Genomic DNA, 25,538 nt, shown 5'->3' on the forward strand with positions numbered 1-25,538 from the left:
TATGCGACACATACCTGTGGGGCCCTCAAGTATGTCCTTTATTAGCGTGGCTTGTCTGCTATTTTTATTGGAGCCATAAGCTACTTACAATGTCTGTTATGATGGTACAGGTTAGCCTAAATATAATCCAGCCTGTTCACCAACTCATCAGACTCTTGACTGAGATGAGTATTTGTTTTTATCCAAACTTACTCAACATTTGTTTCATCCAGCAGCAGGAAAACTTTCACTTCTGCATTAGAAAGCCGAAAAATACAATCTAGCTGAATTAACTATCACCGAAATGTGTCTATGCAGAACCTTTTTTTTATAATAACTTTGTATCAAAGTAAAATGGGACCAAAACAGGATTAGTTGTGGGAATAAAACCAGACAATACTCTGAAACCACCAAAACCTGCAGCTGCCTTCAAAATAATTCCAGGAGAACCACTGATATTGATGGCAGAAAATCTATTCTTGTAGTTAATATTAAATCGTAGCCACGGCCTTTATTTTTCTCGTCCTCTCACAAAGTCGTGTGTGTGTGTGTGTGTGTGTGTGTGTGTGTGTTTTGTTTTTCCTATTTTTTTTTCTTTCTGTGTGCTGGTATGAGAAGACCAGGGCCTGCCACAATACTCTCCTTGTGTTCTGTGGGCAAGAGGAGCCTGGCTCAGCTCCTGTCACACAGTTGCTCACGGCACTTGTCCTGTCATTTGGACTGACCTCCTCGACCTGTCTGCTGATTCTCAGTATTTCCTGTGGCTTATCTGCTCTGTGGAATGTCTTCAGTGTAGCGTCTCCTACCAAATAAACGGCCTGCATCTTGCTTTTTTATTTGTATATTTTACACAATGACATGATATTCTTAGGAGGTGTTTTTCAGTGGATGCTGTTGGTTTTCCTGATCTGCTTTTGTGTGCTCGTTCGAACCCACATTAAGAGGGTTCTGGGGAAATGCATTCCTTTGCTTCATTGGCAACAGATGTAGGGGATAACTTTTTTTTTTTCTTTGAGCTGAACCTTTTGGAGTGTCTAAAAACAGTGCGGTGTGGACTGTAGGGCAGCTGTTTTGCCCATGGAGGCTGAAATAGACTTCATGAGAGAGCTAATGTCGGGCCTGTGGCTGGAGCGTCAGAGAGCCTGTGTTTGCCTCACAGTGGCAGATGGATAAGGAGCTGTCAGCGTGGGTAACAGCTGCCCCATCCACAGCCATTAAGCTACCTAGCTGTGATGTGACGGCCGCACAAATATGGCTGGAGATCCGAAAGGAACCACTATTGGAATAGTGAGTGGCACTATCCTGAAGGTTACAGAAGTGGGCTTGTGACCAGAGGGTTGACTGGTTTATTTTGGCAAATCTGTTGGGAAATGTGTGTGTTTGCGGGGGGAGTGAATAAAATCAAAGGCAAATGCTTCTCAACAGCTGGTGTGAAGGTGCCTTTGAGCAGTGGCACTTACATGCTCGAGTGAAGCTGCTCCGAGGCCAGTGGTAGAAGGGTGCAGATGTACTGGGCACTGTACCAGGTGTAAATATGTTTCCCATAATGAAAGCAAAGTAGTTTATTGTGGAGAAGTTGCTACGCACACGCCTTGTAGTTCTTCTGAAAAGGAACCCAGCAACAATCAATGTTGTTTTTTCCGGGGGTTATTAGATTTACTTAAGTGAAAACAACAAAAAGCAGCTTGGATCTTGTTGCTAGAATGCTACCACTTTAAAAAATGCCCTCCCTGAGGTTTGCACAGACAGGTAAATTGTATAAGGTCCTATGATTTACTACAAACCCCTACCTAATGGCATACTTGGTTTGACATTTTTGTTACTGGCGACAGGGAGCTTGCTCCAGGAAACCTTAACCCCCTTCCTGTTGAAGCAGAGCAGCTGACATGTTCGGTGAGTGGGGAAGTAGAGCTAACATTAGCCCGAAGCAGCCTGTGCTGGAGGAAGGACATTAGAGTGGGCTGGCACAACTCCAGTGTATCCAGAGGGACTCTCCTATCACATGTGTTTGTTTGGGTGCAATCTGTAAGACAGTGTGCCCTGCAACAAGAGGCCGGCAGCCAATGGAATTACCCTGAGAAGCCAGCAGGCCTCATTAATATTGATGCCATGTCTGCCTCTCTTGGGATAACCTCTGCTTACTGAGCTTCATTGCCAGGAAGGAAATGTAGACCACTAACACTCTCTAATAACGTTCCATAGATAAATTACATCTGCCTGAACAACCATGTAACAAAGCATGTAGCCCACAATTTTCTCTCCTCCAAAAATCTGGCTTTGTTGTTCAGCCTGAATGGACTGTGACTCACTGCACTTAATCAGTTCCTACTTTTGTTATTCACTCTAAGGAGCATGGAGCCATGAACTACATCAAACAAAGATGAGGTTATCACTCTCAGAAAAGTCAAAACCCACAGAACTAGTTGAAGCCACATGACATTTCTCAATACCATACTATGTATTATTAGCCTAAAGTGTGAATTATATGCAAATCTGCAAAGTATAGTATAGTTTTTACATTTATTAGACAAAACATATGTGTAGTTTAGCATGTTTCTACTGTCAGGGAATGAGAAAAGATGCGAGTTAACAAACTGTGAATGTGGAATACCACTGCTAATTAAACTATTACACAAAAAAGCTAAATGTTTTCTTAACTATGACATATTTAACTTTTGGTCCTCCAACCCACATTTCTGAAGCTGTATCACCACAGTCCACACAATTAAAATGAAATGTACAAAACTCAATGAAAATTTCCCTATGGTAGTCTTTTTTCCAAACAACTTCATGCACCTCTCTTCCCTGTTATTTAGCCTGAAAGAGTGAGAGCTATGGTGGCTAGCCCCAGGCTAGCTAAGCTCAGGTTTCCTGTTTACCTCGCAGAATTCAATATCCTATTAACTGTGTCAACAAGCCGGCATTTTGGGGCACCTGGCAGGTTCTCGCTGTGGCTGTAATCCCTGGGATTTAGAGGTCTGTTACTGCTGCACTAGTTAGCTGCTCTCTCAAACTGCCACTGAGTAACAAGTAAACTGTTTTCACCGGGGAAGTGCGTCTTAAAGGAGATGGCAATGGACTGTATCTTGGTTTTATCTTTCCAGCTTGTTGGTTAATGGCGTGTGTTTGTGCAAAGCACGGAAAACCTTTTTTTTGTTTTTTCTTTTTTTTTTTTACTCCTGATTTTTGCTAAAAGGCTGTGAAGTGATGGTGGAAAAGTAGATCTGTGGTGTGTATTCTGCTGAGCAATTTAATGTACAGCTAAAAAAGGTGTGGTAGCAGAATGGTAGTCCACTGGTAGTTGCTTACATAGGAAAACGCAAGGGCATGGATCAGGGCAGCCTGATGTGACTGAACGTAAATGGAAACTGAATTGAATATTGACTTTGAGAAAGAAAGCTGCCACATCATGGCTGCTGGCTATTGCACTTAACAAGCCTTGGCATACTGATCTGGCATATCGGTTCTCTATTGTATACAAAGATCTTTAAAAAATGTTTGCCACAGTAAACCGACAACCAACCTCTGATGTGATTTTATGATTGAACTAGTTTAGGTATTTTGTTGTTGTGGAACCTGTTAGCAAGATAAAATCCAATTGGCTTTAGTGTAAGTGTACGTGTCTGTTTAAGTAGATGACGCTCTTTGCACCTTCTTTAAATAAATATAATAGTAATTATTTAATAATACTAAATATTCAGTAAGTGAAATGCTAACAACTTGCCTGTACTATAAGGGTTAAAAAATGGGAAGCACATCTCTGTTGTCTCTTCATGAGGAGGTCACTAGTTTCCCTTGGCTCTGCCTCTCAGCTTTACGGACAGGGACAGATAAGGGTGGGCTGTTTTTTGCCGGGAGTACCCTGCTGTTTGTGAAAGGAAGTGAGGTTTGAAGGTCAGGAGACTGTTGGCGGGGATGCATGATGGAAGCTACGCAAGTAAGGCCGCTACTCAGCTGCTTAGCGTACAATGACAGCAGCGCTATCTTGTCGGGTAAACAGAAGTGTTCAGCATGGTGCTACAGGATAACAACACAAGTCTGAATGCTGCACAGAATTATTGCCATGCTGTGTCAGGAGCTGTGTGTCTGACAGATTAGTCTGCCATGTTGATGTTTGGTGTCCCATTGAGTGTAATATCAACAGGAGTCCGCCTGTATCAACTTCAGCGCCTTTAGGGCTCTGCATAGCAAAGGAACCGGTTTAGTGATGGACTGTTTTCTTTGAAACCTACTAGAATTAAGTGTTACAAAAACTCAGAATATTCAGTTTTCTTTCCATTTTTTTTTTTTTTAACCTTAGATAAACAAAAGGTATTATAGACCTCTTTATCTTTTCCATTGTATTTGTTTATTTTTAATGAATCGTAATGGATAGAAGACAAACTAATGTTTTTTTGGTTGTTTTATTTCAAGTTCCTGTCGGCTTTATTGACACGGACAGTTTTCTGTTTTTTTTTTTGTGGAGTTTGCATGTTGCATTTAAGATTATCAGTAGTAGTATTTATTTCCTTCTCAGAATTGTCCCCAAACTGTGTTCGGTCTTAAATCTTAAGTCTTTCTGAAATCTGCAGTCACCAGCTGAATTAGAGTTCTTTTAGTACGAGATGTGAGGACAAATCCCTCTTGATCTTGACAATGTAAAATATTATATTCATAATCAAGTGAAAAAAGGCCTAAGGGAGAAGGGACAGTCATAATGCTTGGGTACTGAATGAGAGTATTGTCACTCCTACTACGTGTAGCTCAACAAACCCTGCAGTGTCTTCCAACAATGGCGTCTTGCAGGAATTTCTCTCTGCAGCTGTGTTCTGCTAAACCAGACACTGCCAGAGATTCTTTTCAGAGGCGCTCTGTGTGAGGTATGGTGTTAGTAATCGTCTAGAAATGTACAACTTTCACCACATCTCTTTACCAAACTGTAATGTAATATTACCACCAAGTTGAGAGAAATGTGCCTAAATATATCCTCTTCCAGTCAGAACAGGAACATTTTTTAAAAAGTTATTACTGTACTGGTGTATCTACAACTGAACACAAAGTTATTGGGTAGTTTGCACTTCCTAACCTTGAAATAGGCTAGGTCTTAACTGCACAAATCTTAACGCTGAACAGCATGGCATGGAACATGTTAGATCACTCTAAAGAGGTTCTCCTTGTTATAGTTACTTAATAAAGTTACCTTCGGGGGGCTTTAACGCCTACCTCATTTGGTCCGGACTTTCGGACCTTTCAGTTTGGTCTGAATCAAAATTGTAGGTGTGAAACCTCCCACGGACCACGGTCCGGACCAAACAGACAAAATTTGGTCAGACGAAAAGAGGTTGTCTCGGTCCGGATCAAACTGAACCATGGGGTTGTTTCTGGTGTGAAAGCATTTTTTGGATGTTTTTTTTCGGACTTTCAAACTATTTACAGGAAGTTTGGCCGTTGACGTGTAAACCGGAAAATAAAAATTGCACGGAGAAATACATTGAAATAGGAACACAATTATAATCTCCTGTGACAGATCATCTTTTCAAACAGACGGCCACTATAGAAGCACACTGCCACGTACATCTTTGGTTTCTCCTGAAATGGAGGTGCAGAAGGATTGCTTGCTGTCTTCTCCTCCTTTCCTGTCGGTATAATCTTCGCACAATGAGGACGTTTAATTGCGAATTGGAACTAGCCTTCAGTATAGTTGGCGCTGCAGGTAGTAATGCATATGTTCATTTTTTTGTCAAAATACCCGCTGAACTGTTTAATAAACCAATCAATGTCAAGTAACTTATAGGGAGACGCAGCCCACATAGATGATGATGACAGGACGCAAGTCTGTCATGTGAAGTCCTTTAGTGCGGTTGCAGAATTGCAGTGTGAAAACCAAACCAAAACTAACCGAATGAATCAAAATGTATGAAAACATGACCGTTGTTTCGGGCCTTGGTGCGGACTTTCAGGTGTGAATGCCCCCTAAATGTTCTGCGGGGGGGACTTCTGGAAGTCATATATGTAACTTCAGTGTAACATTTACTGTACAAGAAGTAGCTTGCATTTGTTACTGATTAGGTTGGCCTTGGTGCAGCATATTATGTGTACGTGGAAGGCAAGGCTCTGCTACAAGAGCTGTAAAGTTGTGTCTTGCATTGTTTTTGTCTTCTACAGCAACACATCTGCTCTGTGAACCACTTTTCCTGTGTTCTTTGAGAAACAAATCAGAAACCAAAAATGGAGAAATTTCATATTTTTTTTGCGATCCGATTGCTCTGTTCAGCTCAAACAACTGCACGTCAGATCCTCCTCTCTTCTGTGTAGGTCAAATTAACGCTCTTTAACTATAGACTGTATCATAACTTTCTGAACTGTTGCTGTGCGCCAATTTTTTTAGCTCAGTGGAAGTGAAACTTAAGTTCCGCCTGTCATCATTTCCTTTCTTCAAAATGTGGACACATTCTCTTATTTTAGTAGTTTATATCGAGTTCAACATAAGAGTGCGCGAGTTCACGTTCACAAACGGACACATAGTAAAGATTTGCACACCACAGATCAGCCCCAGGAAAAGGAAACCCAGTGCCATTTCTGGCCAATGGTCATCCCCTGTAGATCAACACAGTTTGAATACATTCATAAATGTGATGACCCAAGCACCAACATGTTGGTCTTGTGTTCCCGAGTGGTATAATAATGATAATATAAATATCAATTTTACCTCTCATGTTTAGCAGATTTTTGTTTTGTGAAATCATTGGTGTGAACTTTCTCTCTCCTGCATTCAGTGTGATCAGCCAATGAGGTTTTTATACTGAATATGAGTTATTACAAGACTTACTATTTTCAAAAGCATATTGACTGACGAATATTATTTGACAGTTTTATATTTGTGTTCCTGTCACTCGACATAACATTAAGGCCTGCTCTTAAAACTTTAATAAAAACCTTGAAATACAGTATTAATATTTACCAATAATGCAATAAAGTAACAAGTCAAGTAAAGTAGCTGTGTATCTACAGTATTGTGTTGGTCAAGTTTTGAACTGTAGTCTGTTTTGGGGTGTAACAGTAAAGCTGTTGAAATGAAGCTCATCCTTCCTCTTTGACGTGATGTTAACCCTCTCTTCCATGTCTCTGCCCTTTCCTCCCTTAGGAAATGACCTAGAGGCCTTACAGATACATTTGTGCTTTTGTCGCTCTAATCTGCATCCGCGGAGAACAGCGAAATCTGGAAGCACACTTGTTTCCGCGGTGAGTAATATCTACCTCAGCCAGCAGACGGGGGGGGGGGAAACCAGGAAGCTGCTGGAGACTTCAGACGGAGCCATCAGCTGGCCACTTGCTCACTGCCTACAGAGTCCTGCTTTGTGAAGAGGATTTGAGACGGACTGGATCTGTCTGCCCTTCGCCTCCCGCAGCTCTTCTACCAGCCAGTGCACAAGAAGAACCATAACCACATCCTTTGATTCCAGCATTTATTTACCTGTTGGTTTTTTTTTTTTTTTTTTTTTTTTGGTAGTAATTTACCTCTGTGCTGTTGACCAGTGTTTCATTTTCCTTGGATTCATTTTCACTTTTGCTCTCAGCTTTTAAAAAGATTTTCTACTTTTATTAGTGCAGGCCGGCATAGGTTTATATATGTACATACATATGTGTATATACTGTATGAAGAAGGATTTTTTCCCCCATTCTGAAGGAATTAGTGCACTTTAAAACTTGGCTTTAGGATCACTTTAAGTATAGTAAGGAGTGGTTTAGACTTTCCCTCCCCTATTATGATAATTGTGTTTGAGGCTGGAAACAGAGAATCTGGAGGTGTGTCTGTGCTGTTTTTAAGCTGGGCCTGATGTATCTGCAGCAGGGCTGCATGTAAGCATTTAACTCAGCCAGTGTTTTTGATCGCCCTCCGACCTCACCCAAGTTTGCGCTGCCTCTCTACAAGGCACACTGAGATGAGCCTCTGGCAGGTGGAATCCTTGAGCTGTCTTTTTACGTAACTTGAACAGAACAGGACCTTTGGGTTTGGCGTTTTGTAAAGAGGACAAGAGCACTGAGGGGGAAAAACGAGCTAAAAACAGCAGCTTCCGGTGCTGTTGCACCACTTATGTATTGTTGCAGTGCGCAGGAAAATAAAATGGACTACAAGCGTCGCTTTTTGCTCGGCGGGTCCAAGCAGAAAGTGCAACAGCACCAGCAGTACCAGATGCCTGAGTTGAGCCGGACCTTGAGCGCCTCCCTGGCCTCCTCTTGCTCTGCCTCTTCGCCCATTGGCACCGGGGTGGGCATGCCTGGCAGCTGCCACCCACCTCCTTCTGGCGCAACTACCGCAGTTGCAGACATCCAGCAAGGCATCTCCAAATATTTGGATGCCCTCAACGTGTTCTGCCGGGCCAGCGCCTTCCTCACAGACCTGTTCAGCAGTGTGTTCAGGAACTCTCACTATTCCAAAGCAGCTATGCAACTGAAGGACGTGCAGGAACACGTCATGGAGGCGGCCAGCAGGCTGACTGCAGCAATAAAGCCTGAGATTGCCAAGATGCTGATGGAGCTGAGCGCCGGGGCCGCCAACTTCAAAGACCAGAATGACTTCAGTCTGCAGGATGTTGAGGTAGGTGCTCACACAGAATCGCACACCATCGCACTATAGCCACTTGTTGAACTTGTTTGTACGCTGGATTATGTCTTGGTGTGTTGACTTAAGTAAAATGACTCTGTCTCATGTCTGTCACTAAACAAAAAAATGTCATGTGACATTATTGACAGTACAAGTGTACTGTTTGCTCTCCTGGAAAAAATGTCCAAGCCCACAGTCTCAGACTGAATGAATGTGATGAACCCCTGGTTCATTACTCATCACTCGTCTTCTAGCAGTAGTGCTAAGATGCTTAGCTGCTCTTTGTCAGAAGGCAGGCTCCATGAATCAGTGTTTCCTGGCTCAAACAGGATTCTCACGCCCAGTGTTAAGCTGGTGTCAATATCTGAGGGTGAGGTGTGAAAAACACTGAGGATGTGAGAAGAAAAGTCTTTTGTCACACCATCTTTCCACAGCACTGACTTTTCTGATGTGTAAAATAACATTGTAGATGAGGTGTTTTTCACGTGATTTTAATCGAGGTGTGATGTAGGAATCTTTTTCTCTCTCTGTCTCTTTCTCCTTTGCACTGTTTTGTCCATTTGTCTTCTGTCACTCCTGATTAACCAAGTGACAGAGGGACACACGCACATGCGCGCGCACACACACACGCACGCACCTGTGTCTGACCATTAATTCCAGACTGCGTCTGCACAGCGTCACATCTTGTGCATGAATGTATTCAACAGAGATGAGGATTCCATAAAAGTAGAAAGAAAGGACTGTGAACATTATTGAGATGAGCAGAGCTCAGCAGACCTTATTTTATTAGCTTGCTAATAACGGTGTAGTAATCCCATAGTTGCTAGAGAAACCCCTGCTCACCCATTTCTACAAAATGTAGGTTGTGTCGTACCCACTTTAAGCCCGGGTCAGGATGTTCATGAAGCCAGGTTGGATAACGCACGTGTACACCGTCAGACCTCAAACACAGGTTCATTTCACGCTACAGCATCAGTCCGAAATGGACACCTGCAGAAGACCTGGACACAACGATTCAAAAGGTACTCTTGCTTTGAAAAGTAATACTCATCAATTGGTAATTGTGATGGAAAATCACAGTTACAGTATTTATCAGATTAATTCCAGTTGGCACATTTCTGTAATTGTGCTGCCTTAAGAAGCAAGAAGTATTTTCAGCTGTACACCACACCCAAGCAGCCTAAACCCCATCCTTCCGCATGATTACTGCATCTGTTTATTTATCCTCCATGTAATACACAGATTGTGAGTCAGTGGAACTCCCACCTATCCCGCAGATTACGAGAAGATGTCTTTAGCTGTTGTCTACTGGCAGCAGATAGAGACGTACAATTACCTGAATATCACATTGTGACTTGAGGTCAGCAGGTGTTGGGCTTTTAATGCAGTTATAACAAAATTTGAAAGAAGAATATGTTTAAAAAGCAAAGTTAAATTGACAAACATTTGTTGCATATGGAAGTGGACAATTTTAGACTGACACTCCTCTTCCCATGGTCAGTATAGAAACTACTGCCTGGGCACTATACAATACACATACCCCATAGGAAATGAATAAATAAAGATATTTCACACATGTAAATATTGGCTGAACCAAGGCCACTTAAACATTTGAAAATGGCAAAGCATCTCCATCTCTGCCCTAAAATCTTAACCACCATCTTGCCTTGCCATATTTACTTGCTTTCATTCAGACTCCCCAGTTTTACTCACCTTGCTACACCTTTATTTCTCTGTCACCTGTCAGCCTTCATATTTGCTACTTAGTGCAGAATTTTGAAATGCATTTAAGACTTTAGACAAAGAAAAGCCACGGGTACATGGCTACATGACCAAGACACTGGAGGGGCTGCAGGACCTCAGTGGATGTGGCTGAGCCCAAAACAGGAAACACTTTTGCACCGCAGTCAGTAAATCTGACTCTCTGTGGTCTTGGATATGCACAGATGAATATTAGAGGAAGCCCAAGTCTGTGAAAGTTTAGACCGCATGGCTTGGCGCTCACACTTGCTGTCTGGCCCCAGGCATAAAGGGTACATTTGTTTAGGAAACACATTAATAGTTTACTTTTACAAAGGCCTTATTCGAATGTGTTAGTTGTATTAACCTCTGAGAAAACACTGCAGGTACACAATGATATTATGTTGGTAGAGTGAAGTATAATGTGCCAGTTATACATTAGCAAAGATAGTGGGGTTAATTGGCACAGCATGCGGGGTCTTTTAATCCCGAAAGGTGTTTGTATTCATGGTACAATAAAACAAAATGGTGACAGTTAAAGTGATTTTTAATTTTTTTTCAATTTTACAGTTTTATAGAATTGGCAAATGAAATGGAAAAATATTAATCAAAGATGATGAAGATTAAGTGATCAAAACGTTGCACACCTATAATTAACTTCCATTGCAGCAGATGATAATTATTTTGCGATGAGTCATGGCCTAGGTTTGCGTTCACTCGAGTAGAGCTTTGCTTTTGAACAAATATCTGCACCACTAAGTTTCATTTTGGCTGAAGAAAGTTGTGTGCAGATTGAAGTTGTTTGGACCTAGGTTGGAGTAATTGCTGCTAATTCAGCCTGTCTCTTACGATGTGATGTCTTTGAGTGTAAAAGGGGTTTTCCTTTGTCTGCATGAGTCGAGGAATGCTGTTTGGCAGCTTGATGTATTATGAGGTCTTCAAGAAGAACCAAATGCATTTCTGAGTATGGGGAGTTGTGGTATGTGAAGCTTTCCCCCTCTCTTCCCTAGCTCACGTCTCCTTACTTTTTTTTTTTGTTTTTTGTTTTACCAAGAGCCCCCAAAAGTTCAGGTCAGTGCAGTCTGCAAAACAAACCACTACCCCCCCCCCCCTCCCCAAATCAGAGCCTGGCTTCCTGGCTGCTCAGAGGCACGCCGCTGCCAAATATGCATGAAAATGTCACGGTTTGTTTAGAGGCCGTTTGCCGAGCTTGTAAGTTTAAACCACAGAGCAAAGACCAGATGCAGATGGAGAAGAGGTCCCCACGACCAGGGAGACCTTTGTGGCTGCTCTAGTCTGACAACTGCATATGCTCTCCCAGCCGTATATGTCACTTGAAAAACAACCCCTTTGTCTTCAGCTGCTCTTAAACTTTATTTATACAGTTGCTGCTTCTTTTGATGTAATGTGGTCATATCATGTGAGGGCTTTGCGGTGAAACGTGTGACGTACTTATTGGAGTTACGGTATTGTGTGAAGAGACAAATTTAGAGAGCAAAAAAGACATGGAGAGATGAGGTCATTATGTGGAATGACTTTAGAGTGCCACAGTTTGTTAGTGTACTAACTTATGTAAGTGACCAGTTCTGAGAAATTCAGGGGTCAAGACAATTGTGACCTTCCTGGTTCCCTAGAGTGATTGTGTAAAAGAGAGAGACCCAGAAAAATAAATGGACAAAAAAGAGGTAGTGAGCCATTGACATTACCCAACCACAGTTTTTTTTCCTCAGATCAGACAGCGGTGCATCATGACATTACCATCTGGATTATTGTAACAGCCTCACACTCCCTTTCCCTAGAAGAGGTCTAGATCTCAGGAACACCGCTCTGCTAGATCCGGTGTGCTCACGGTGCAGGTGTTCCCAGAAGATAGAAGCAGAAACGTTGATTGATTCGTGATTCGCCTTGTTTGGGCTTAAGAGGGGCCCAACATCGGCTTGGCTCCGCTGTACTCGTATTTCTCATATTTTCCATGACTGTGTGGGATACTGCACAGCCAATCACATGTGTTATCCATTATCTTGTGCTGCAGCCGTGGCCTCTCTTCTTTTCCTCACTTGGTTATTGTAGACGACTTTGTAACACTTGCATTTTATCCCATTGTCAGCTGGTGCTCACGCTATTTCGTGGTCACCATTAGGATACACTTCAGGTGATATCAGTTTACATTATTTGGCCTGTCAGGCTATGTGTGTCTTCTCCTGTCTATCATTTGTCTACTTCGCGTACACACTAAATCCCTGTTGACTGACTGAGTTCTGATTAGTAGCTCAACAGCAGGAGCAGGAATTTCCCATCTTGTGCACACTGGATCTGGGCCTGTGTTCATCAAGCCTCCCAGAGTAAGCTCGGAGTAGGCGGAGGGAAGGCCAGTATATCGCTCTATTTTATAAATGGTATGATGGTTCTGACTTTAAGGTCACAGACTTCCATTTTACAGCTGTTGTTTTTGTTAGCCATGCCAGCGTCACGGCTCTGTCAGCTGGTCAGCCACTTTGGTCCAGCCTGAAATATCTCGACAACTATTCGATGGATTGTCATGAAATTGTGTACAGAGGGTCTCCAGAGGATAAATCCTGCTGACTTTTCCTGAAGTGCCACCATGAGGGTGACGTTTCTAGTTCAGAGTGAAATATCTTGACTCTTTAATGGATTGCTATTAAATTTGCTACAGATATCCAAGGTCCCTAGAGCTTGAATAATGTACTGATACTCTGACCTTTCTCTAGCGCCACCCTTAGGTAAAACCTTTCACTTAATCAGTGGAATATCTCAACATCTCCAAATTGGATTGGCATCAAATTTTGTACAGATATTCATGGTTCCCGGACCATGTATCCTAATGACTTTGGGAATCCCCCTGATTGAATTCTTCTAGCTCCACCGGGAGGTTGACATTTTAATTTTTTATTTAAATATGTTGCTAACTGTTGGATGGATTGCTGGGAAATTTGGTACAGACATTCGTGGTCCACAGTAGAGCAGTGATAGGAAATGAAGAGAGAAAGGGGAAAGTCATTTAACAAAGGTCCCTGGCCAAATCAAAATGGCCATATTGTGACTACAGCAATGTGTCTTAGCCAGTATACCACCAGGGCATCCCCACATCAGTGAGTTTGATGCTTCATGACAGCTACAGTAGAAATAATGGTCCATTATCCTCTTACAAGAAGTCCAGTACATCGAATGACAGAACGGTAAAGCAGCCTTAAAAGTCATGGCTCAAACACTCCAAAGAGGACGTTGGATTTATCAACACATGACAGTTGTTATGAAAACAATGAAAATGAGTTTTCATGACTAACATTTACACAGTTTAGTTTTGGTTTCCATGAAGTGTGGTGCTGAGGAAGGAAAGTAGCTGTGTCCTGTCTGCCATCAGAAAGCAGCAGCATATTTCTGTCTTTACAACTCAGCCTCCCTCTTGAGATATTTTAAGCAGGTACCTGAAAAAGAAAACCCTGCGACCATGGCCGACCCTGTGGTGTCCTGCTTCTCTTATTTTGCTAACTAGACAACAAACGGCCTCTAAGCCTGGATTATTCTCTCACCAAACAAACGCGCACACACTTGGACATTCAACTCAGTACGTGTGGAGCGATGTCTGCCACCCTGAAATGTTTGTTTGAATATTTCACCAGCGTTCTAATAAATATAATTTATTTTATATGTAGTATATCTGGATTTCCCTCAAATTAGATTTGAAAATTGTGTTATTCAGTCTCAATTTAAAGAAAGTTAAGAAATATATATATATATATATATATATTATATATATATTAGTTAAAATATGTATGATGAGCCTTGATAAATGTGTGATAAATGTTCAGTACGCTGTGTGCATGGCAATGAGCGAAAGAACATTTTTGAACCACAAATCTATATCTTTACAAGGATGCATTTTTTTTTTTTTTTCTTCCAAGTAACTTTCCCTGGGATGCTACTGTTGTTGTTTTGTTTTTGTTATTTCTTGTCTACAAACTGTTTCAACTCTGACTACCAATTTTGTTCTTGTTTTTTCTACATTTGTAGAAGTTAAAAGCAATGCAAAGATCAAAGTATGTCATTTTAAAAACCCAAAAACAGTGGTGATACTGGTGAGACGGAAAGATGACCAAAAGAAAGGATAGCATGGGACGCATATTTCATAATTAATCAGAATCCGTTAATAAACAGGTACATGGATCTGTAGCATTACACATTGCTCGCCTGGCTGCAATTTTCCAGTCTTTAAGTATAGATACACAAACCTTCCCTCTTTCCCTCTCAGACACACACTGACATACATATCCACTCCAATATGTTCTCCCTCTGTCTTTTGCTTGCAAATAGAAATGCACATTGTACTCATTCTCAGATGTTTTGACATCTGTTTACAGCACACAATTTACCACAAATGCAAACACATTCACATTTAGTTTGCTGAAATGCTGCCATGGTTTTATTTTGAAAGATGTCCTGATCAGAGATGCTCACAAGTCTTTGAGCTGGAGTCCAAGTCAAGTCTCAAGTCTCTCGTGGTTATTACGAATGTTGTATCACCTGCTGCGTTCAATCCAGGTTGCTTATAAAACTGCATAGCTATAAGGAATACTGTAACTGTAACCGGTTTTTCACTTACAGAGCACAACCATGTAATGTGCAATGCAATTATTGACGGCTTATTAAATACTGTAAGTCAACACACTCCCCAGACTCTTAAACCCAGTGTAACGTCAACTAAATAAAACTGTGACGTTGCATAATCAACAATAAACCTGTAACCTGTTTTTCATTTACAGAGCACAACCATGTAATGTGCAATGCAATCAATGACCGCTTAAACTACTGTAAGTCAACACACCCTGCAGACTCTCAAACCAGTGTAATGTAAATAAAACTGTAAGGTTACATGATCAACAATAGACCTGTAACCTCTTTCCAGCCAACGCTAATAATTAACGTGATGGCAGCCAGCAGGATTTAAAGGATTACGTTAATCGACTACAGTCCTGCACCTTGAGTCAGACTCGAGTCTGAAGTCACTGTGTGTGTGCGACTTCAGTCGCACTCGAGTCCAAGTCTCTAACTCGAGTCCCCATCTCTGGTCCTGATTTCTGCTTCATGACACGGCCTGGCCTCTCCAATTTTTAGTTCATTAGGTATTTTCTGTGGCAAGCACACAAGGTGGACAAATGTTGTCCAAAGAGGAGAGGAGTTTATATTTAGGCTGTTGGATAAACCAGATTGTGATTTACTCGACTATCAAAGGGGTCTTCTTTAATGATTTATTTTATTAGCATGAAAATGGAGCAGCCTGAAGACAGTCTTAGTTGCTGGACCCTTTTGGTTGAACATACCTGAAAATGTACAAAATATCAAAGCAAAGGATTGGTAAGGCAGCCAGTCATTTTTTATTAGAAAACAGCATTTTGTTGGTAAAGTATCAGAAGAAGTTGGTTATTCAAAAGGTTAACCAATCGCTGAGGCATGTGGACATGCATGTTAGTTCCTAGCCTAGACGTCCCTGTCGTTTTGTTGTTGTTTTTGTCTCAAACATTATGACTTAAGCCTAGTTCACACTACACGATTTGTAGACCGATTTGCCGCTCGGCGAGCTTGGCGACCGTCAGGCTGTGATCGGGGGTATATTTGGAGGAGTCGGCTGACTGGACTTCCACGTCCAGCGAATGAGAGCAGGCAGCTACTTTTTCACTGCAAAACACTTTTTACTCCCCTCAGCGCTCTCTGTAGCTCAGACAATCCCTGCTAACTGCGTGTGCTAATCCATTCTTTCACACAGACATTTTGTCTTTATTTAATCTTTATAATAACAAATAACTGCTGTTTCGTGTGTAGGTTCGCATCATTTCCCGTTTCACATTTCACGTGTGTTTTCTTGACAAAACGTGGTTTGGAGACCAGCGTCAGGTGACGGAGTCGCTGTCAGCTCGTGTAGTGTGTGACCCCCTGTCACCGATCAGTCACGTAGTGCGAACGCCACAACGACAAGACTCCTGTCACAAGACGGCAAGCTGTGAAGTGTGAACGGCACGGCCATCGGCCGACACTGAAATTCGTGTAGTCTGCACGAGCCTTTAGGTACTCTGGTAGTTGATGATTGATGTCCCTCACAATGAGGTATGTTGTAATAGTAATCTCTGTTGTGTGTTTCCAGGTGCTGGGTCGGTGCTTCCTCACGGTGATGCAGGTCCATTTCCAGTTTCTATCGCAGGCTTTGCAGAAGGTCCAGCCTGTGGCTCAGTCTTGCTTGGCAGAGGCTCTTGCTCAGGCCCAGGAGCGCTGCGCCAACGCCCGCTCCCAGAGCTCCGACCTCGGGCCTCTCACAGACCTGGAGGAAGCCTCCCGCTCATGGAAAGGTGCAGCTCAGGTATGCAGCCACAGGGCGCCTCAGGACCCGTCTCCGTCTGAGCCTTGGAATGATGGGGTTTGTCTGTGTGAGGTGAAAAGCGGACTTGTTACACATTCCTGAGAAATGCCAGCCATTTAGGATTTCCAGCCTCAATTTCCTATTTCCTCTTTTTTTTTTTTTTTTTGGGCTGCAGTTTGTCTGTGAGCATGCAATGTTCTGTATGCCTCTAACCCCCCAACAAATGTAAAAGAGGTAGTTTTGCCTAACTAATCCCCAGGCTAATCAGTCCCAGTGGCCTATTTTGAGCTTTGTTGTATAAAGTGAGGCAGAGAGGAGAAAAGTGGGTTGATTGATCTATTAAGCCCTGGCATGCATAGTGTTATCCCTGGAGGACCAGGCCTGGACAGACCCTGGTTGAATGTGCTGGTGGGGCGTTTAGGCAGAGGTAGGCTGCCAGGATTCTTTTTCAGAAGCAGCACTCATGCTTTTTATCATCTACAAGGTTGTATTTCCCAGTGCTTAACATCTATTTTTATTATTTTTCAAAGATTTTTGCAGTATTCCCCCCCCAAATAAAACCCCCCACTACTTTTTTAAAACACCTACAAGTTTTGTTCTTAACATCCTTATAAACAATCACATTTTTCTTCCTCTAATTTTGCAGTACAATCCACTCATTCTCAAGTATTACTTGCATTTCTCTGTGAGATTGTGTGCTGTAGTAGGGTTGATGTTCCTGCTGTCACTCTGACCCTGTACTCTGCTGTATTCTCAGGCCATGGCGAGGCTGAGAGAGAGGGGCCGGGACGGCTGCCTGGCAGGCATCCAGGTTCAGCAGCTCTTTTGCTCCAACAACACCTCCATCCCTGAGCACCAGCTGAAGGAGCTCAACATGAAGATTGACCACGCTTTGCAGGCACAGTATTACCCTAAAGACCTGGGCATTCACTACAGTTACTGTCATTATGTTTTAATAATTAAATATAATGTACTTATCTATGCATAGTTTAAAAAAAAAACATGTTTTCACCTTCAGGTAGAAGTACAGTAATTTTGATTTAATAAACTGGGTGGAACTAGATAGTCATTAATGAAATGACACTATCAGGGAGGAGTAGCATCAAAATGAGTTGTTCATGATGATGGTGAAAGTTGGCTAGCCGGTCATGTTTTATCTCTATCTCCAGGCCTACAAAGCAGCACTGGAGAGCCTGGGCCATAGTGAGTACGCACTGAAGGCCGGCTTTCATCTTAACCCCAAAGCTGTGGAGTCAGCCTTACAGGTGGGTTCACTCTTAAAACGTCAGGAAAAAGCTTCAATCTCAAGTTGGATAGAATGTGAAGTAGGGAGAGGGACAGTCTGAGAAGGGTCTGGCTGTGGCCTGTAGACCAGGGGGCGTGGCGTGAGGGGGTGCAGCTTGAACCTCCAGTTAAACCCCTAAACCCACAATGGGCCAGTGGATGACTGTGACATCACTATTTAATCTAGGTCAAAGTTCATTTGAAATGAAGACTGCATTTGAGATTGCAGTCCGCCCAAAACACGTAGAAGATTCTTTATTAGCGCCTGCTTACCATCGATGTATTATTAGAACTCTTATTTATTTCTTATTATCTACATCATTTTCACATACATCCATTTTTTATATCGTACTTTCCCAAATCCCTTTAACATTTAGCTTGTGAAAACATGAACAAATTGAGCAAGTGAGACTTGAAATTTAATTTCAGTCTTTATACGAATGCTTTGACTCCATTACAATGTATTTGTATAATATTGAGGTATTAAAATTTTTTTTAATCCCTGGCTTACCGCAACTACAGTGTTCCCACTTGCATGGTACAAATCGGCGGGAATAAGAACGCACATGTGCACCCTGATGAAATCCTAACAGACTCTACCGTGAGGGGGCGCGGCTTGAGGTGTTACAGTCTGCAGCCGGACGTTATTGCAATAATCTCGTCTAATTATAAACAAAAAATTATTCTTTCACTGTGAATGTGTTTACATGCTGTTTTGTGTGTGTGCAGAGCTGCTGCAGTGAGGCGGAGGCCCAGCAGGCGGGCAGGATGCAGACCACCTCCCAGCCCATCCAGTGCGAGCTGCCCACCATCCCTGTACAGATCGGCTCACATTTCCTCAAAGGAGTGTCCTTCAACGAGTCAGCGGCTGAAAACCTCAAACTGAAAACGGTATGGTCCCCAGCTCGACTGGTCAGATTCATTTTACTTCTATTGGTTGTTGTCCCAAAAAGTTCAAGTTGCCCTGTCAGTTGCAAAAAAGGATCAACAATGTCAACCACGTTTCTGCCATGATTTTGTCCTGTGTCGCTCTCAGAGTCACCAACCTTTTCTGGGTCAGCAGTTTAAAGACATTGTCATTGTTTGGAGTGATAACCTCAGCAAATATGTGGATTAATGAAAGCACTAGTTGCTTTTTTTTTTTTTGTGGCATCTGCAGTGTAACATCAACAGACAGTGATGGCGGACTGCTTTGTTGATGGCCCATTGTGTTTTGTCCCCTCAGCACACGATGCTGCAGCTCATTAAGGAGGCACTGGGCCAGAACGGAGTGACCCCCCGGGATGAATCTCCCGTCACCGAGGTCCTCAACCAAGTCTGCCCATCCAGTTGGAGAGGAGCCTGCAAAACAGCTGTCCAGCTGCTGTTTGCTCAGGCTGGTCTGGTGAGTAGAGATGTTAAAAGACCAGGGCTGCTACAGTAAAGCTTTAATATTGTGATGACAGGGAATTCTCAAATTCTTAGTCTGTTTTTATAGAAATATAGTATTTAAAGGGAGTGCAACACCTTTTATACTAGCTTGATATAAATGGATATTTTTTGAATTAGAGTTCACATTTTGGGTATTCAGTTAATGCTCTTAACCAGGACAAATTCAGTAGAACATAAAATAAGCCACAATTGCTATAGTATATTGCCCTCATTTTAAACAAACAATAGTATGGTTTTCAAAAGTCAGGTGGTAGTGCCTAGGCAATACTGAATAGTATTAAGTACATTTTTATTATTCAATATGAGTATTTGTATGAAAAAATATCATATTTTATATATATATATTTTTTTTTTTGGGCAAGACATACTAAGCTGAACAGTTGTGCATAAAGTTTTCTGTTGAATCCTCAGTCACTATTTTGTTCTTAACATCCGTCACCACAGTGTAGTTGATACTGCAGAGCAGGGGAAGGGAGGTGGCATGCTGACATGACATGAACAGGCCTGTTGTACTTCACTGACACCTCTGCTTAAGTTACCTCTCCTTTTGTGCGTCTGGCAACTTGCATCCCATTGTTTGTCAGATTTGTAATGGAGATGAGAAGAGCTGTCCGCTTGCTTTGAGGCAGCCGAGAGGTGTAAACAAACACCAGAGAAACACAAAAGGGAAGAAACATTCCTGCAGCATCTGGGTGAAGGATGGGCTCGCCTGGGTGGGTTTGCAAACAGAACCCCCCTCCCTGCTGTTGAAAGGGAGCGTCACGGGGAGGGAGGGTCAGCTACAGGACTCTCCTCAGAGTAACACCAGTCTGTTTATGCTCTGATGTTTATTTCCTCTGTGCAGTCTGCCCTGTTTTGTGTGTCCAGCCAAGGGAGTGTTCCCATCCAGCCCTGCCAGCCCTGTGCTAACTATAAAACAATCCTTGGATGATGGATGAGCGCTTTGCATTAGCTCCTTATCTGAACCTATGGCCACTCAACCCAAAATAGATCGCACAGCAGGGTGCAAGGACACACATGCTCGCACACAGACACAGTATCTTCTCCACACTTCTTTTTAAAACACTTGCATATACATACTTGTACATTCACTGTCATGCACTATTCATATCTGCCCACACTCCCTCTGTTCTTTCTTTCTTTTAGTCTAACACAACACTGACAGTAAGAATCATCATATCTGTTCCACTGTCATTCCTGGAAACATTTCTCACCAGCGACTCCCCCCTCCTACTAGTCTTTGCTTTTGAAATCCAGCAAAGAAGTTGACCTAGTCTATTCTGCCGCTGTTCCTCCTCCTTCCTGCCCACAGTGACCTTGTCATATGTGTTGTGAGGTGGCTGACAGACTGTTTGTGTGTATGCGTGGCTCTCTCACATGGGCAGCCCGGGGTTTCCGAGGATACACCTGCTTTTTTAATAACAATAGGGTAACTTCCTGCAATACAGGAAATGGACTCCTCCCACCTTCCCTCCCTCTTTGTGACCCGTTTGCCTGGGGCTCGAGGAGCCAAGGCCGCTTTCAAAGAACTAAGAACAAGTAAATTTGAGTAGCAGCAGGCAGGAAGGTGAGCCTGTTTGTCGTCACTGGCTGATTGAATTCGGTCAGCTTCCTCACCTTGAACTGACTAGTGGGAAATGAATGCCAGACACCAATTTTTTTTCATGTTATGTTATCATGGCTAGCAAATGTGCTAAGTCTAATTAGTTTACATACTGTAGAGGGTAAAACCATTCGGTTTTATTTGAAGATTGTGTCCGTTAGGAGACATATGTTTTAGTTGCTATGTGTAAATGTGTCAACAGATGGTATAGCTTTAAACTTCTGTGGATTCCCATTTAGTAAATGAATAGCTGAGAAGAAAGCATTTCAGTCTGGAGATTCTTATGCAGGTGAAATTCTGTGTCCCAACAGGTGGTTGTTGATACAGCTCAGATTGAGAACAAGGAGGCCTATGCTCCCCAGATCACTCTTGAGGGTTCCAAGGTGGTGGTCCAGGTCCCCTCTACGTGGTAAGTCCAGACACTTTGTTTTTAAAGCAGTAGACATGTGCTCCAATGTTATTGTTTGTCACAGACAATTTAAAAAAATTGAAATGAATGAGAAATATGACGCACATGAAAACTGGATTTTTATCCAGGTACAGTTACATTTACCATTATTTTATCATGTGGTTGTGTTCACACAATACAAGACAAGTTACATTATGTAACTCTAACATACACAGAACAAATGTGCATGTTGTTTTCAGTGTACACAGATCCTGACAGATTTATATATTCCTTTGGGGAAGCGTTTCTATGTTCGCAACACAGTGAAGAGGAACGGGGGAATCTGGTTAATACACCAAATTTATTAGACTGAGTACACAAAGCTGTTTGCTGCACCTTTTTGTAATATAGTGTTAACACACTGCATTAAGCACACTTCACTAGTATATTGTTAAACTGGGGTACTGGCATTATCACATCTTAAAATAGAAATGTTTTGTTTGTGTTGTGGGAGCATCTTGTTATAAGCTCTGTGCTGGGTTTTTGCAATATTTGCATACATTCATGGTGAGAAGCTGCCCATTAGAACTACGTTTTACCTATCTCAGTTAAACTGGATGTTATGGCAGGTTATTTAAGAAAAGGGGAAAGTATTTTTCACTTCATAAACCTCATTCTTAGTTGCCATTTGTTGTCCGATGATTTCAGAAGTTTGAATTAGCATCCAGTTAAAGAGATGTGTGATCAGCTGAGATGTGGACAGGCAGTGGGCCACAATGAAATACACCAAATCTGTGGTCTGTGAGCAGGTTTTGTTTTGGGCTCTTCTGTTTATGAATATGAAATGTCACGCATTCATCTCTTCAGCAAATGCACCTGGGCTTTTTGTGTTCAAGACCTTGGGATGAATTTGTAGTTTGCGTTCTATCCTGTCAAATTGTGCCTGTGTGTGTGCGTCTGTTCAGGTGTCTGAAGGAGGACCCAGCCACTATGTCCTTGCTCCAGCGGAGCTTGGACCCGGAGAAGACACTTGGTCTAGTAGATGTGCTCTACACAGCAGTGTTTGACATCAACCGGTGGAAGGAGAGAAAGTGGGTGAATGTTAAATAATAATGAATAACTAATTAATTTTCCAAACAAGTAGCTTTACCAGGTAGCTTTTTGTAGAGGTGATATGTATATTATCTGTTGAGATTTTGGGGGATTTCACACCCGTTTGTACGGTTCATTTAGGCTAGTGTGAGAGCTGTCAATCAAACCCTGGTGCGGATCAAACAACTGGGCCGAGACCGCTTGACACCAAAAAACATACATCAGAAGCATTAAAATGCTGCATAAACTTTCCATGTGGTCCTGATGATTCGCTGATGATGATGGATGACAATTATCTGGTATTGTTTGTAAAAGGTCGGTGTGAACAGGAACCGGACCAGAACTAAAATGCAACTAGGTATTATTTTCCCCCCTTGGTCTGGACCAAATGAACCTAACAGGGCTCTACGCTAACCTTTTTCCCCAGGAGCACATGTGCTCCTAAATGAAAAAATTTAGGAGTACTGTGAAAAATGTTCAAGTAACACAAAGTTTAACAAACTATTTATTATATACATATTTATACTACGTGTTTGCTCCTTCTCCTTTTGTTTAACTATGGTGTGAAACCATCGGAGGACCATGGAGGTGAAGACCCTGGTATCCCAGGACACTTGAAATTGGCCCTTAAATTTTGTCGAAGTCGAATCTATTTAAAATATTGAAACATTGTCATTTTATGTAATAGTATACTATATAGCCCACCACTGGAATAATTTTAATTCCCGTTGGACAAAACAGCATTTTCATGTTTTCATTCATTAAATCCTTGTACAAGAAAAATGGCCTACATTTGTCTCTTAATTTGTTAATGCTACTAACATTATCTAATCAATAATCAACCGCCCACCGGGATCTCTCCCAGTGCTCTGGCGACTAGCTGGCTTTTTTCCTGCCAGATTTTCAATAACTGTCATTTGACTGACACCAGCTTTGCGTCGCGTCCTGCCCGGTACTCAGGAAGGGATGTTTTGAATGATTAACGGCTTGCTGGGAGGGGTAGGGGGTTACAGTAGGTAGGAATTCCGGTTTGCACAAATTGATTTTTAGGGGCTTTTGTGAGCAAAATGGTCGCACTGTAGAGCCCTGCCTAACTACAGGTGTGAAAGCAGCCTTAGCCAAGTGAATTCTGATTTCTGTATTGAGTACTTTTAATACTAAATAATGACATTGTTGTCTTTCCTTTCCCTTCAAAAGAGAGCAAGCCTTGCCCACTATTCAGATACAGCTGCAGCGGGAGAGTCCAGACTACAGCGGCCAGGCAGACCTGCCTCCAGGCACCAGCTCCAAGACCTCCAGTGGATTGCCCAAAACAATATCCAAGCTGACTTCAAAGTTTACCAAGAAGGTCTCATCCAGCTCTAATAGTGGGGGCAGTTACTCCATCCCGAGCACCCCGTCTCGCAGCATGCTAACAACAAGTAGTTCTGAAGATAAGGCCAAGAGCCTGTGCCACAGTGATGGGAGGCTACAGAGTATCCTGCAGATGAGCAGCCTGTCCTGCACCCCTGACTCAACCCAGCAAAGCCAGCTGGCCAACGGTGCCATGCCCGAGGACCAGGGGATGAACCTGCCGACTGATCAAGAGATGCAGGATGTCATCGACTTTCTCTCAGGATTCAACATGGGAAAATCCCAGCAGGCTTCGCCCCTGGTCAAGAGGAGGAACTCTGTGGCGTCTGCAAACCCTGCTGAGCTGAAGCCCCCGAGTGGACCTCCGCCAACTTCCCAATCTATCTCTCACAATGCCCTACAGGCCCCAGCTCAGACCCTGCCCCAGCCTCAGAAGCAGCAGCCTCAGCCACAACCGCAGCCACCTCCTCCACAGCAGCAGCAGCCACCTCCTCCACAGCAGCAGCAGCAGCCCCCTCCTCCACCTCAACAGCCCTCCCCACAGGCTCTGCAGTACTACCAGCACCTCCTGCAGCCTATCAGTCAGCAACAGCCACCTCCTCAGCTTCCTCCTCAGCAGAACCCTCCCCAGATCTTGCCACAGCAAAGAGTGGCAAGCAAGTGGCTTGGCACTTCTGGGCAACAGCCTCCGCCGCAAGGCCCCCCAGCAGGGCTGTCGCCCCTGGGTCCAATCGGGCAGTGGGGCTCTCCTGGCCTGCCAGATCTGAGCTCGGACCTGTACAGTCTGGGCCTGGTCAGCACCTACATGGACAGTGTCATGTCAGAGATGCTGGGTCAGAAGCCACAGGGGCCCCGCAACAACACTTGGCCCAACAGAGACCAGAGTGAAGGAGTTTTTGGGGTCCTGGGAGACACGCTTCCCTTTGACCCAGCAGGTGAGATCCATGCCTGTTTTTATATGACTGAGGTGTATTTTTGTAGATCATGCACATCATATTAAGACTGATAAATAACAGTTTCATTAAAAAAAACAGTTCATCCCCAAACAAAAAAAACCTGAAGTAATCCACACATTCACACCAGGGCTGAAGAATAAGCAAAAAAATATCATATTCCAATTATTTTGGGAGATATTATAATATGAGTCCCGATTTGAGTGGGAATGGAAATTTTACTTTTCATTTTCTCTGAAAGAAAATATAAAATCATGATGAGATTTTTGTTTGTACCAAATAATCAGGTTCCCTTACGTCTGGAGAAGATGATTTGATTGCCAGGGTCTTTTTCTTCAGCCCCACAATTACTTGAAATATTATTGAAATGGCAATATGGTCGAGTGCAATATCCAAATCGCAGAAGGTAAAAATGTTTGCTAAAGGTAAAATGCGTCACAACATACCATTATAAATGAAGCAGTGTGGTGCTACAGAGAGCATGGCCCTGGCCTACAAATCATATTCTCCAGACGTAAGGGAACGTCCCTGCAGCTTCAAAAGAGTCGAAGCCGACACCCAACGAGTGGGTTATGGCTGAATTGTAGTTGACTGAGGCTCAGTAATGTTTTCATGTTATTGCCTTTGGTCGAATTGAGTTTGGGATTCAAGTTAAGCTAAATTAGGTTGTGTCATTGGATATTATACAAAATTGGATTTCATGAATTTTCAGTGTAAATATTCGCCCCCTGTATTGGACCTTGTACTTCTTCCAGGAAACA

General features: G+C 42.7%; 1 protein-coding gene across 1 annotated transcript in view; it reads left to right on the forward strand.

The window, feature by feature from the left end:
• LOC119889916 (granule associated Rac and RHOG effector protein 1-like) overlaps positions 1-25,538 on the forward strand; it is a 35,983-nt gene that overhangs the window by 4,429 nt on the left and 6,016 nt on the right. The window contains exons 2-10 of the mRNA XM_038700838.1: positions 7,103-8,557; positions 16,461-16,673; positions 17,431-17,571; positions 17,843-17,938; positions 18,687-18,848; positions 19,183-19,341; positions 21,303-21,400; positions 22,345-22,470; positions 23,669-24,759. Of these exons, the coding sequence (XP_038556766.1) occupies positions 8,054-8,557; positions 16,461-16,673; positions 17,431-17,571; positions 17,843-17,938; positions 18,687-18,848; positions 19,183-19,341; positions 21,303-21,400; positions 22,345-22,470; positions 23,669-24,759 (2,590 nt within the window). The 5' untranslated portion in view covers positions 7,103-8,053. The remainder of the gene's footprint in view (positions 1-7,102; positions 8,558-16,460; positions 16,674-17,430; positions 17,572-17,842; positions 17,939-18,686; positions 18,849-19,182; positions 19,342-21,302; positions 21,401-22,344; positions 22,471-23,668; positions 24,760-25,538) is intronic.

Source organism: Micropterus salmoides, unplaced genomic scaffold, assembly GCF_014851395.1.
Source record: "Micropterus salmoides isolate LMB-PRFRI ecotype aquatic unplaced genomic scaffold, ASM1485139v1 Ms_hic_scaffold_6, whole genome shotgun sequence".
In the NCBI taxonomy this organism is placed as follows: Eukaryota; Metazoa; Chordata; class Actinopteri; order Centrarchiformes; family Centrarchidae; genus Micropterus; species Micropterus salmoides.